The 15,161-nt window shown below is 43.9% G+C and overlaps 1 protein-coding gene across 3 annotated transcripts in view; it reads right to left on the reverse strand.

Annotated features, from left to right (window-relative positions):
• Positions 1 to 9,773, reverse strand: part of MYLK3 (myosin light chain kinase 3) — a 43,874-nt gene extending 34,101 nt beyond the window's left edge. Inside the window, exon 1 of one of the 3 annotated variants that reach the window (XM_045442629.1) lies at positions 9,565 to 9,773. In XM_045442629.1, the coding sequence (XP_045298585.1) occupies positions 9,565 to 9,582 (18 nt within the window). In that variant the 5' untranslated portion in view covers positions 9,583 to 9,773. Of the gene's footprint in view, positions 1 to 4,889; positions 5,007 to 9,564 lie in introns of those variants that run through there. The other 2 variants (XM_045442631.1, XM_045442630.1) reach the window with 2 other exon arrangements.
• Between the last annotated feature and the right edge of the window lie 5,388 nt (positions 9,774 to 15,161).

The raw sequence follows: 15,161 nt of genomic DNA on the forward strand, positions 1-15,161 counted from the left end.
GGGTGTTAGGAGCCACCAGAGAGTCCCTAAGCTGCCAGGGAACAATTGACTGACACCATTTTATTCCAGGCCCTCCTAGGGAGAAAGCAAAGGGTGAGAGAATTTGTCCAAGGTTGCCCCAACACGGGGTATCCTGAGGCTAGCTAAGCTGTAGCCAATGCTGGCCCCAGGGAGGGCCTTTGTAGTGTCCTGCTACACTTCCTCCTCTGGAATAAAAGCAATCATGAGGATAAACTTTGACCTGGAAACCTGACATCTAAAAGCACCTTTAGATCATTTTGCTATTTTAAGCTACGGGTGAGTTTGCTACACAAGTACAGCTTGACCACAAACCCCCTCACTACCTGACCCTCCATCAGGATAGCTGCCCTAAGCAGCCAGTATAGAAATTCAGACCCATTTCTGGAGAGCACAGGCCTGGTGTCATTGGTAGAAATATCAGGAACATGCTCATAAAAATGCTAGTCTGTTATAGCACTGTGATTTAAAGCAAACATACAAACTCTTCTTGGGAAAAGAAGTTTGGGGAATGTTGTGCCCAGCTCCTCTTGGGGATTCAAGATGTGCCTCAGCAGGATCTCATCTGCTACAGAAAGAAACCAGCACCTGACCAGGGAATCACCCCTTCCTCTACACTTACCACCTCATACTTCTCTGTGGAGCTAGGGGTCCCTGGATCACACTTAGGGAAGCGGCTACCCAGAGAAATCTCTTCATCTAACACCAGCCCAACACCTGTCCGACAGCAGGTATGGATAATCTTTGTGAGATGCAGTCCCCACCAGTCTAAAGAGACAAACCCAGCTTCTAGGAGGGGTTGAATGAGCCGAATTTACAAAAGTTGGAGGAGCATGCTTTTCAGGCATTCCTCATCCAAAGACAATCTTGTAAGTAAGTACTACGAAGCATTGTGATTTATAAGGCTAGAAGGTTTATTAACTCCAGGAGGGAGTTTCCACCAATGTGCACCACAGGCCACTGCTGCGGGGATCTTTGGAGCAGCCTACATACTTGGCTTAATAAAACCTGGAAACATTGCTAAGTGAAATTAGTCAGAGAAAGACAAATATCATATGACTTCACTCATATGAGGAATTTAAGATACAAAACAGATGAACATAAGGGAAGGGAAGCAAAAATAACATAAAAACTGGGAGGAGGACAAAACATAGAGACTCTTAAATATAAAGAACAAACAGAGGGTTGCTGGAAGGGTTGCAGGAGGGGGGATGGGCTAAAAGGGTAAGGGGCATTAAGGAATCTACTCTTGAAATCATTGCTGCACTATATGCTAACTAATGTGGATATAAATTTGAAAATTAAAAATTAAAAAAAAAACCTAGAAACCTATCTTGAAAGTCCATTTGAACCCAAAGGAAAACAAAATGTCCCAGACAGATGTCTATATCAAAAGCTAACTATTTAAATTACAAAAGGATTTACCCCTAGGTCTCCCTTAAGCAGCAAGTAATTGCAAGGCAGCTGGTTCACTAGAAATGTGGCTGCTGCATCCTCTACTGTTTCAGAACCAGCTCGTTGTTCCCTGGGGTCAGAACAGTCCTTGGACTTGCCTTAATCCTCAGGTGCACCAACATGCCTGGCAGGTTGTGGGTATTCAACACAAACGTATGGAAGAAATGAATTAAGGGGGCTCCAGCTGTGCAGGAGGCTGGGCTGAGCATCAGGAGACTTATGGAAGGAGCAGCAGCTGGGGTTTTCCACAACAAACAAGTGCAGGGTAAGATGCCTTGACAATTCCCAGCAGTAAGCTCTGGGGCCTCATGGGAAAAAACTTGGAATATGCCGACAGGTGAATTCCTTGAGGGTTCTTTGATGAAAAAGAGCAGCCAGGAGGACTAGTTTGAATACCTGTCATTTCTCTGCCTTGAGGAGAAATGAGATCTGTGAGGGCTGACGCACAGCTTCTCTCCAACTCTCCCTGATGTACAGGGCACAGCAAGAGCCATGGGCAATTCTTTATGGGTAATGGCACCTGCCCAGAGGAGAAGGGGGCCATTCCATCCCTCAAGTCAAATCAACACAGACCAGAGAAGAGACAGCCATGCTGATTGGGTACAGAGTAGTAAATCCAGTGACACTTCATCTTTCCTGGGTAAGGACAGGACAGCTGATCCACTCCCAGGAAAACATAGACTGACCTCTGTTTGTCATAGGCTGGGGTCAACGTGCACTGAACCCAAGACTCTTCCCTGGCCTTTCTGGTGACAGCCAGCTTTCCCTGTACAACCCCTGTAGACCCTGAGACCCCAAGTAGAATAAGAAGGGAGGAGAAATGCAAGGCTAAGGAGTCCATTCCAAAGTAGTGGCTCTCCTCCTTCCCCACTTCTGCATAGAACAGGCATGGCCAGGAGAGCCCCCACCCTCCATGGAGATCAGAGGTCTGTTTCTGGAGAAACTCAATAGTCCATAATACAATAGCTCTATGTACTGGCACTGGAGGTTCCTGGGAGCTTCTCATCTGGTCATCCTCAACAAAGCCAGCCAGTCCACAAGCCTCAACCACTCAGCCAGTTTTTTGTGCCTTACTCTGAAATACGCACAGATTAAAAAAAAAATATCACCAGGTATTCAAAGAAAGCCCCAAGGAGAAAAGGGGAGCACCCCAAAACAGAAATGTAATCATGGAGGAAACAGAGAAAACAAGAAACAGAAGAAAGTTTCAAAAAGGCTCTCATTAGTTGCCACAGAAAAGTATGAAACGCAATTCCATCCATTAAAAGAGAAGATGGTGTTATGGGGAAAGAACAGGCATAGAATAGAAGAGCAGTCTTGGAAATTAAAAATACAGATGTTAAAATTTTATTTTTTTTAAGTTGATTTATTTATTTTGAGAGGCTGGGGAGGGATAGAAAGAGACAGAGAATTCCAAGGAGGCTCCACACTGTCAGGGTGGAGCCCAACTGGGGGCTCGAACCCACGAATCATCAGATCATGACCTGAGCCAAAATCAAGAGTCAGATGCTTAACTAAATGAGCCATCCAGGCACCCCATGAATGTTAGCATTTTAAAATCCAGTATGGAGATGAAAAAAATGAAGTTAAGATAATATCCCAGAAAGGAGAATTAAAAGATGAAGAGCCCTATGTAGAGAGAGAAAAGATAAGAGTAGATAATGGATCCAGCCCCATATCTAGTTAACTGGAATTTCAGGAGAAATGAAAGAGGGTAGGAATTTATCAAAGAAATACTACAGTCATCATGCAATTTTTGAACACAGAGATAAAGAGATTATAAAAGCTCCCCAAAATGTGAAAGAAAAAAATCATGTGCCAAAGAACCAGAATCAGGATGACATCAGACTTCTCGTTCTAAAACAACTGGACACTGGAACAGACTGAATGTAGTATATTCTAGATTAGAAATTTGAAGACACTGCACATTGTCAAAGGACAGAAGGAAGCATTTTTAAGACTTGCAGAGATGTGGGGCACCTAGGTGGCTCAGTCAGTTAAGCCTCTGAATGTTGATTTCAGTCATGATCTCACCTTTGTGAGACTGAGCCTCCTCTTTGGCTCCTCACTGAGTGCAGAGCCTGCTTGGGATTCATTCTCTCTCCCTCTGCCCCTCCCCTTCCCATGCACGCGCTATCTCTCTCTCTCTCTCTCTCTCTCAAGATAAATAAATAAACATTAAAAGGAAAAAAAAAAAAGACTTTCAGAGATGTAAACAATTTAAGCACCTTTTGAAAGAAGGACATTAAAGTACATGATTGATTTTTTTTTAGTGAATACTATTTGCATGATATTGTTCACACTATTATGCTGTAATGAGGTCAACACTTTGCAAAGTTAAAACAGTGATGTTGTAAGGATGGGGGAGGGGAAGTGGGAGAGTGACAAAGCTGAATCATTTCTCTTAATAGGAAACGCACAGACAATGCACAAAATTGACAAGGAGGAAAGTGGAGACAAATACCAGGAGAAACCACTGAAAGACTCCCCTGTGTTTGCTGCTGGGAAGCAGGAAGGGAAGTAGGTTTTGCAGAGCTCAGGGTACAACATGTACAACGTGTCCTATACTTTGCAGATGTGTATGGTCATAACAAGCGTTGCAGCACACCGCAGTGAGGGCTCTAGCGAGGGTCTTGTAATGAAATCAAATATGACAGCTTTCTCAGAGATGGAGGCCACGTAGCTTGAGAAAAGGTATGCTTTTCTACTTCACAGAAAAGTGCCCCCTGGCCAGCTGCATAGCTGAAACTTAACCTCTCTGAATGCAGCTTTCCTCACCTGTAAAGGGGTGCAGGACAGTGCAGTAAGCACAGGGCTGTTTGAGTATTCATGTAAGTGAAACATTTTGCACCATACCTGGCACGGGGTAAACCCATGAAAACTTTGGAGATTACAACTCACACCCCCCACCCATCCCTGCTCCAGATGGTCAGCCAACAGGACAGCAGTGTGTCCAGCCACCTCATTGTGGGGTGGTAGGAGGGAAAGGAATTATCTCCCCAGTCCTAAATCAGCTCCCACAGGTACCAGCCCACCCAGGCCATCTCCCTTGTATGCACAATTAGCTGATGTGCACTCAAAAAGTGCAAACCTGTCCTCCATTAAGCAGAGCTTATTCAGGAAAGGAAATCAGATATGAAACAGAACCCCAGAAAGTCTCACAGGTTCAACTCAGACAATTTAGCGGTTAGCAGCCACCAGGCCTTGTCTGCCCGCTACACCCTTAGTTGAGGAGGCCCAAGCTGACCATCCCTGGGCCGTATCCATCAACCAGAGCTTCCTGCTGACCGTGCTTCTTGGTCCAAGAGGACCTACGTCTGGGGGATAATTGTCACCAAGGCTTCCTTAGTCCCATGACCCTAACAATTGTCCCTCAGACTCCTACTTCAAAGCAGACCGGCCTGGAGCGCCCTTACCGCAAATATCTGGATGTAATCTGACGCCCGCTGCTGGCCTCTGGTGCTGGAGCCGTGAAGTGCCTGAGTGGGGCACAGAGTCCCCTTCCTGCGGCTGCACCCGTTGTGCCAACTCAGTGTTTACTCTGCCTGGAGATGCCCAACCGCCCCGGGAGTGCTGGGAATGAGGTGGGCTGGCCAGCCAGGATGATTTCTCTAGAACTCAAGCAGCAGTGATAAGCCTGGCATTTCCGCTTATCTCTGACCCTGCCCCAGGCCCCAGAGGCATCCAGAGGCTTCGCTCTGTTATCTGGTTTGCTGGGTGGTATCTGCTTCCTGGGGGCCTACTTCCTGCATCACTTAATGAAGTGTCCAGCTGTGAAACAAACACCGTGTGGTCTGAGGAGGGAAGAAAGAAGGGAGGGAGCCTAGGGCAGAACTGACCTGATTTCAAAACCCAGGATCCTGGTGCAAGGGGCCCAGGAGAGGAGCTGGGAATCACTCCCTGATTCAGGCAGCTCTCCAGGACAGAAGAAAGGTCCAATTAGCCAGAGTAGGGGACCCTTCTTTTCTTCGCAGGGGCTGCTTACACCCTGGCTGGGAGTCTGGTTAGTTATCTCCAGGCTGAGAGGGTCTAGCTGTTCCCTCTTTGAGTAAAACTATTCAGGAAGCAACAAAGACATACAGAGCCCCAGAGACTGGAGCGGCAGTGAGGGAGAAGGCATGACCTACTCCTGCTGCATGAGGTCAGTGTTCTCATTTTGTAGATGGAGAATCTGAAGCCATGAGAGGGGAAGGGACTTTCTGAAGGTCATATAGTAAGTTAATGGCAAAAACAGGACCAGATAGCAAAACTGTTGCCCTCGGAGTAGCCATGGAACTCTGGTCCCACGATGTGGGTGTAAGAGGGATATATACGTTCATGTGCGTGCACTTGTGTGTGTGTGTGTGTGTGTGTGTGTGTGTGTGTGTGTAGACAAGATTAGGCTCTGCCCCACAGGCTTGGCTCTGACAGTTGTCTGGATAGATGAGGAGGGGGCAAAGGGTCTGGGACCCCCAGATACAATATTGGTTGCTTATTTTTTCATAGAAAAATGTCTACAATGGTCTCAGAAAGATAGTAAAGCTACCCAGAAAGATAGTAAAACAACAGCCACAGTCCTGCCAAGATGAATCTAGGAACTAGGCTTGGGAATAAAACCAAAGTCAAGCTGGACTCTCTGAAGAAGCAGAGAGGGAAATGACAGCTACATGGAAACCTGGCCTGAGCTTGGGAAGTCCCCTGCCAGCTCTCAGGTGGCTAGTGGATTTGCCCCCAGGATGTCACTCTCTTCCATGGTCAGCATTCCAACCCCTGCGGGAAGCTTTTGTATTTAGTCAATTCCTTTCCCCCATGCCTAGTGAAAATTGTTCCCGGACTAATCAGATGGAACCAGTCTGAAAATACTAGAGAAGAACAAAAAAGCACTCACAGAAGCCAAATCCAGACCAACAGCCATTTATTCCTTCATTCCTTCATTCATTCAACACTTACCAAGCAACACCTGTTAGGGAGTAATGAAAGCACTAATATTTTCTGAGCACATCTATGTGTCCAGCACTGTGCTACAACTTTGCATAAATTACCTTTTGCACCTCAATAATTATAAGAGGAAGGGACTATTATCCCCAATTCACAGATAAGTAAACTGAGGCTTTGAATAATAAAGCCACTTTCCAAAGTCAGAGTAAGACCCTATAATATAAATGCCGGCAGCCAGACTCCGAGTCAGCTTACAACTGAAAGGAATCTAACTAAAACATCTTCTATCTAGAACCCGACTTTGTCTCTGGGGAGCTGCATTTGCCAACTGCCAGTTCAAAAACACAATTATATGTGCAAGTTAGAATCAGGCCAACCCGTTTCATACCAACACATTGCATTGCTGGCCCTTCTACCAGCTCACACAGGGAAGCTATCTCCCCTTGCAAAATACTTTGACATGTGCTCACATTTACATTTTTTTGAGGTGGATGGATTACGTTCCCCATTTTCCCCAGAGACTGGGGCCCACAGTGAGAGTTTATGCAATGCTGGGACTTGGACCTGGCTCTATAGCTCTAGGGCCTGTGTTTGCAGCAGTGGGCAGAGTTTCTAAACCTCTCTCCCTCCCCCACCTCATCACTTTGGGACTCTGACTCAACTGGCCTGACTGAAAAGGTTCAGAGAAGGGGGTGTAGGCTTTTGATATGAGCTCACTTTTCTGAGCCTTATCAAAGGTAGACCTGTGGTAAGCAATCAGTGACAATATCTTATTTAAACCCCTTGATTGTGCTAACCCTTGTGAGCTCAGAACTCTCTATGTGCCGTGGGAAACTCAGAAAGTCTGGGCAGGAGCAAAGTTAACTCCTTGGAACAACAGAGAAAATGAGGTAGTCACTAACTCCTAGACTCAAAGGCTGTGGGTGTAAGGGAGCAAAATTGTAAGATATATCAGAGTTTCCAGCCCTACCATATCTGATAAAAAGAATTCCTTCTTCATCTGCTTAGATTCTCTCTTCTCAGTCTATCCCTACCCTCTGAAGAGAGCCTGGTTTCAGGATTTTTTGTGTCAAATCCAAAGAAAGGATGGTAAGATGGGGCCTGAGGTCTGGAAGAGAGGATTTGGCTGAGCTGGGGAGCAAAGTGCCAAGAGTACGGAAGGAAAGAAGAGGAGAGACAGATAGTGAGTAGGGACTGGAGTAGCAGAGCGGCAGACCTGGGGCAGTCCCACAATGTGAGAGAATGGGAGAGAAAAGAAAGGAGCATTTGGGGAATCTTGTGCTGCAGGACAGAAATGCTCAGCAGGGATCACAAGTAGGAACGGCATATTAGCTGGGCTCCCATGGCCCAAGTCTCTGCAGAAACTCAGTCATATGGTGTTAACTAATTCAGGTGTGAGAGGGATGCAAAGAACTTAGAAAAAAAATTGGCAGAGAGGGAAGATTTCTTGGAGGAAATGGGACTTGAGTTGAGCCTTGGAAGATGGGTGAGATCTGGGGAGGCCAAAGAAAGGGCAGTTTTTGTAAGGACACAGTATGAACAGATCTCCAGCTGGAGCTTGGCAGGTGGGAGAGACAGTGCACAGGCTGGTCTCAGGCCAAGAGGTGTGGATGGAAAGTCAGATGATTCAGCAGGCAGGATCTGAAAGAGAGTGGACCCAGAAAATCGGGCAGCAACATTTAGACCCAAAGCAGTAAGATATAGGGACAACAATCCTATGGAATGTTTTTAGGTAGGAAATAACATGATAAAATTAGTGTTTAAGAATGTATGGAATAATTACCTAGGGGTGGGGGGCACTGACTCAGAGGAGACACAGAGCCACTTCAGAGATGCTGGAGATGTTTTATATCCTGAGTGGTGGTCACATCGGTGTACGCATGTGTGCATACAGGTCTGCTGTGTTCAATAGGCTCTAAGATTTGTACATTGTACTGCAGGTAAGGTATGCCTTAATCAAGTACCGCTAGCACGAAGGGGGGGCGGAGGGGACTAAAGCTCCTGATAACAGGGTGCAAATGGATCAGGAGGCAGGATCATCATCTACACAGAAGCTAAAATCAGCAAGTGTTTACCAGTTCTGGGGTGTAGCTGTTGCCAAAACACAGGAGTGCTAAGGAAGTGGAGTGACATCTGAGAGAACAAGTCTTTGAAAACCAGTGCTGACTGAAGTTCTAAGGTCCCCATCCACCCCCCCAGCCCCCGGCACCACCACACATCCCCCCCCCCCCAGCCTCCAGCATACAATAGAAGCAGGACCCCTCCCCTTGGCGGAGACTCTGAGGATCTATGATGTTCTCCTCAGACTCAATAGGTGAAAACCTCACCCCAAAAGCAGGTTGGACAACAGCAGGTCATACATTAGGTCACATGTTTGTCTGAAATATGCATATATACCAATATGGTTAATTGTAGATGATCTTTATTTTCCATATTGCTTTGATATAATTATTCTAAATCTTTTAATGTGTATTATTTGTGTTATTAAACAAGTTTGTTTTTCTATAATAATCAACATTTACCTGGACCCACAGGAATTACTAGAGAGACAATATGCAGCAGAGAGAGGTTTAATTAACCAAGAACAGAGTAATAGACTCCCTTGAGTCCCTAGCTGACAGAAAACAACATTTAATAACCTTATGGGGAGGTCTGAGATCAATTGCTTGGCCTTAAATGAACAGAACGTAGGGAGGTAAAACAGACTCAGAAGGACTCCTCAGATGTAGCAAACCTTAGGGGGGAAGATCAACAAATCCTCTTTGCGCTTTGTTTTTTATACAGATTTTTGGGCCCTTCCAACTTGGAACCAAATGTCCCAGACACCATGTGCAACTCAAACTACACAGTAAAATTAACTTGAAAATTTTTTAGAGAGAAGTTGGCAAATGTTTGGGAACAATCCCCAACTACAGCATTCTCAGATGATAGAAGGACCTATCAGCACTAATCACAGCAGTAAGTTTGAAAAAGGTTCTGAAGTCTGAATTATACATGCAGTTCCCCCAAATATGCACAAAGCCAAAGACAAATCCATGCACCTAAAACTGTTAGCTTTTATTGTTGCTTGTTTGTTTTTGATCAGATTCTACAAGTGTTTTCTGGAGGGTCTACATCCCCCTAATGCACCTGCTAAAAGCACAAACACACAGTAAGTTTATCATCTGCACTTACATACCACCTTCCATCCATGGAGCCCCAGTGGTCTGTCAGAAATATTGTTTTCGTGAGTCCCCAGTGAGATGTGTAAATATTGTTGCCTCCATCTTATACCCAGATAAACTTAAATATGTGGGCAGTTAAGTGGCTTGTCAACGGCTATAACCCAAGACAAAATCCTTGCAAGCCGCCCTCTGGTCTCCCTTCCTCCCTTCCTCTGCTGACCGTCCCTTTGAGCTTTCTCGTTGGCCCTGGCTTAAATCATGCATGCAGACCATTGTTTCCCTGGTGATGGAGGTGGCATTCTATTTCATGCCCTGAATCTGGCACAGGGCCCCGGCTTCAACGCATTTAGCCACAAGTGCATCAGCCGTGCGTGAGTGGAGACAGCTTGGCTCCTTGGAAACCTAAGTGGCGTGTGTCAGCTGGCTGCAGCCCACTGAGAGCCACTCCAGGCCATGCTGCTAACTCCTCCATCACTAGCCCAGAACAACCCACAGTGCAGGTGATGACGTCTCTGGGAGCTGGGTGAACAAATGGAAACAGCTCAAAGGCAAATGTTCTGGCCCCGCTCCAGGGCAGCCCTCAGGGAGAAATAATCCATCATTGTTGGGGACCCCAGGCACTTAAGACGGGTTCGGCCTGCCCTCTGCTCATTTCCACAGAAAGCACAGCAAAGTGTGATGGTTGTTGATTACATTCCTAATAGGCAACTGAGTTTACATTTCCAAGTCCCAGTTAGCAGTCTTTATTCTTATGTTTCATTAATTAATTAATGTGTCCTTGAATGACCATTCAGAATCCAAGCCAGACAAATAGGAAAGTTGCTGGGGAATCCACCAGGGGACAAGTGACCACCTAAAAAGTGTTTCCCTGATGATTGCAGTCACTCTTAAAAATTGGGGATGGAGGATTTTTTATGGTCAATAAATGCCATATAACTTTTAAATAATTTCAACTTCTTTGCATCTAAAATGTCTTGTTAATCTTACTGGATGGTCATGTGCACCATACGAACTAGAGCCTGGGTTAGTTGCCCTTCCTTCCCATATGTTTCCAAAGCATCCCATACTTGTTCCTATCAGAGCCAATTGGTAATAATAACACTTAATCTCTGTTGAGTGTTTACCTTGTACCAGGCACCCTGTCAGACATTTTGCATTCATTAGTGTTTTCAAGTTCTAGGTATTGCCATTAATGTTCTTACTTTGCAGATCAGGAAACTGGCCTAGAAAGGTCACAAAATCACTATGTTAGTTTCTTATGGCCATAACAAATTACCACAAATTTAGTGACTTCAACCAATAGAAATTTATTCTCTCACAGGTCTGGAGGTCAAAAGTCCAAAACCAGTATCAGTGGACCAAACCAAGGTGTCAGCAGGGCTGTGATTCCTCTGGAGGGTCCAGGGGAAAATCTGTCCTTTGCCTCATCCAGTTTCTAGTAGCTGCTGGCACTTCTTGATTTATGGCCACAATACTTATTCTCTGCCTCCATGATCTCACTGCCTTATCTGTTCCTCCCTGTGTGAGTCAGATCTCCTTCTGCCTCCCTTTTATGATGATATATGTGATTACAGTTAGGGCCCACCTGGATAATTCAGGATAATCTTTGCATCTCAAGGTCCTTCACTTAATCATATCTGTGAAGTCCTTTTCTTCTTCTTCTTCTTCTTCTTCTTCTTCTTCTTCTTCTTCTTCTTTTTTTTTTTTTTTTTTTTTTTTTTTTTTTGCCATCTAACATAACATTCATAGGTTACAGGAATTAGAGTGTGAATAACTTTGGGGGGCCATTAGCTAGCCTACAAGTCACTCATCTAGTAGCTAGTGCCTTCAGGTGTCCCTTCCCATAGGCTCATGAGGATTCATCTGTGAAGTGGGGGTTGGAGCCTAGAGATCAAGAGCTCAGGTGCATACATACAAATGCCTGCCTGTAGTTTCGAGCATAAGCAATTGTAACTCTTGTCCTTTTTGTTAAAAGCAGAGTGTAAGCTGGAGTTCTGACCCAACCTTGCAGATGGACACCAGTGAACACCAGGCTTCTATAGATAAAGAAATATGAAAATGAAGAAAAAAGAAAATTCTGCCAGAGAGCCCAAGAAAGTCAATGCTAACCAAACATAGTCGAACTTTCAAAATATTGGTCATGGAACAATATAAAGACCTGCCAGAACTAGCCATGCAAAGGATTTCTGCTCTTCAAAAGTGGAGAATGTGACCTTTCTCCAGAGCGAGTAGGGATCAGGGTCCCCAAAATGTGTATTTTTGTCAATAGATATTCTTATACATTGTTATAAATGGGATTCATCTGGAAATTAACAATCTGGTGGTCCTCTTGATGTTAAATTGATTCCAGTTTCAAGACCTATAACAAAACATGACCAGTAAAATCAAGAGTTTAGAGCATGGAGAATAAACTAAGAAAAATAGGCAGCAAATAGTAGGAAAACAACAGTAGAGGGGGAACAAGAACATTTAGAATCTGGGTGTTTGTTATTAGTATGTTTGAAAGATAATGCAAGCTGGCTTGCCTCAATGCTGAGCAAAATAAATGTGATTTGATTCTGATCCATTTATTAGCTGGGATAGGATAACATGAATTTTAACAAAGAAGTTTTAGTGCTGTACTTCTAAATATTGTCATATAGTATGATCTGTTCAACTTGCTATATTTCATTCAATTAGGTTTTTTAGTTTAATCGACTGGGATTCTTTACAGATATCACAAGGGTTTCTCAATTTGGGTAGAAAGTTGAAACAGGAAAGTAACAGATTTTGTCTTTTTAGAAAAAGAAAAACTAAACTACTTAAATGTCAACCAGTAGAGGAAAGAATTACAGCTCCACTTTTCCACTGCCAGAAAAGACATATAGGCAAGTTAAAATTCACATAAAACTGGATCCTACCTAAATTAAAAAGATAAATACCCTGACAACCATACTGATGAACACAGATATGTAAATCCATTAGCAATAGTGGAGGATATACACCCAATTATTAATAACAATTAATTCCTGGGCAGAGAGCAGAATTGGGTTAGGGAAATAAAGAAGGGAATAGCCAATTTCCCTGTATAGTCTACATCCTTTGATATTTGCATTTTTATAAGGAACCTGTTTTTGTATATTACTTGTTTACTTTTTTAAGCAATAAAAGATAAGTTATTTATATTAACGGAAATATCTCAGTAATTTATAGCGGTTTTTGTTAGAAATATTACTTGTGAGATAACAAACAGTAAATGTTTGGTTTTTTTTTTAACCTTTATTAACAAATCAGACATGCTCTCTCTGCCTTGACTCAGTATTAAAGGAACAGAAGTACATAAAGGAATAAACCCATACCTGAGGGAGAATAGGGTAAGGGAGTGTCACGTTAGGATGAGAGAGTGGACACACATCTGGAGTCCAGGAAGTTGATGGGAGAGGGTTCATAGGTAAGGAACATAGTAGAGAGTGGCGCTGTGAGGGCTGCAAAGGAGGGCAGCCAGTCAGCCTGAGGGGACCTGGGCAAGCTCTGACGGTGGATCAACTGTACCCACCTGCTTCCACCACCTCCCAACCCCACCGTAACCCAGTCCCTTGCACACATACCCAGCAAGTGCAGGCAGCTGGCATTTACCCTCAGGCAAAAACAAACAAGTCCCTGACAGCTCTTCTTCAAAGAAATTAAATAATCAGAGGCACCTGGGTGGCTCAATCAGTTAAGCATCTGACTTTGGCTCAGGTCATGATCTCACAGTTCATGAGTTCAAGCCCTGCAACCAGCTCTGTGCTGACAGCTCACAGCCTGGAGACTGTTTCAGATTCTGTGTCCCCTCTCTCTCTGCCCCTCCCCAGCTCATACTCAGTCTGTCTCTCTCTCTCTCAAAAATAAATAAACATTAAAAAAAAAAAAGAAATTAAACAATCCATATCAGAGAATCTAAGGTTTTTTAGCATTCAACATTAAAGCCCTCATTCTGGCAGTTGGGTGCCTTCAGTCTCAAAATGAGTTCCCACTCACCTCCCCCACCTCACACCCAGAGCACCCAGTCAGATTTCTCATTGGGAAGATGCAGCCCAGGTGTGTGGACCTTCTTTCTCAAATATGACAAGACATGCAAAGATCACTGAGATATTAGCAGATCTAGCAGCTTGAGAGTGAAAGACCAAGATATTTAAATGTGAAAAACAAATTCTGGTGGAAAGAAGCATAATCAGGGAATAGAAAAAAACAACTCAAAGAGATTTGAGAAAGATTTTATAAAACCAGAAGAGGCTGATTTGGGGGAAAAAAATCAGAAAAGCGATTAGAGATTTCAAATACAATAGCTAAAATAAAATGTTCCAAATTAGAAACAAGATAAAATAAAGGAGATCTTCCAGAGCATAAGATAAAAAAGAGAGAAAGTGTGAAAGAACAGATAAAATCCAGAAGTCCAATGTTCACCAAATGGAATCCCAGAAGGGAAGAGAGAAAAGGCTGGGAGGAGAAAAGCTGACTGAACTCCAGCTATTTACCTGGTCTTTGCATCACTCGTTTCCAAGGGAGCTCTGACAGGGGCCCCCCCGGAATGCCATCCCATCAAGACTGGGGAATGCTATATTCAGGAAGAGGAGTTGAGTGTGGCCAAAAATGACATATGATTATAACTTTCTTAATGCAGCCTAATAGCACCAAGGAAGCCAGGACCATGACCTTTGTTCATGTAAGCACTTGGACTGTAAGGATAGCTCATCTGGCTCATTGAGAGAAATGCTAAAATCAGGACAGGTTGAGCAGAGCCCTGAGATCATCATTAATGACATTCCTCCAGGCAAATACCACTTCATCCTCTTTAGATCTGGTTGTTCAATTGCCTATAATTTCACTCAACTCCCAAGATTCAGCTCATGTTTCTCCATCTTGTTTACAAGGATGTCATCATTTTCTCCAATGCCTTGGTCTACAGAGTGTAGCAGGTGCTACACTCATTCAGGTGAGTGCCTGGTTAGTAAACATTCTGCCTCTTCCAGGAATGCCCCTAACACAGTCTACATTAGTAGACTCCCAGGAGTCATGTCTGTACCATGTGTTTCTGGTGACCACCCACTAGTCATGACTGACTAATCCAAGAGTAGATTTCTGATCAGTTCAAAATAACTGGATTTTCCATCCTAGAAAGTTGAAAATTGGTCCGGTAAGAGAGGGATTCTAGAGACAATCTTTAGGCTTCAACCTGCAGAAAAGGGCCATAAAATCCTATAAATTGAAAAAGATACAAATGAAGTATAAGACAAAAGGCACAAAAGTATATTTGTCAAGAACCAAGAACTATGATGTAGGCAAAGGTAGATTCACTGGAGACTTTCAGACCTCAACTGAACAAGCAGCATTTATTAAAGACAGGTTTTAGGAAACAATCAAGGCATGGAATTGAGAGATGAGGGCATGGTAAGAACTCTTAGGGAAGGAGAATTTGAGGGGGCATTTTTTCAGGAAAAGATGGTAAGGCCAATGAGTAGACCATAGTAATCAAGATGAAAGCCAGTCAAAATATGAACAAAATATTTTCATCCAAAATTTGCATCTGAAAAGAAACCCTGCAACACACTTGGAGAGGACACCTGTGTCAGTCAGGAAGGTTAAATG

The sequence above is a fragment of the Leopardus geoffroyi genome, chromosome E2 (assembly GCF_018350155.1).
Source record: "Leopardus geoffroyi isolate Oge1 chromosome E2, O.geoffroyi_Oge1_pat1.0, whole genome shotgun sequence".
NCBI lineage: Eukaryota > Metazoa > Chordata > Mammalia > Carnivora > Felidae > Leopardus > Leopardus geoffroyi.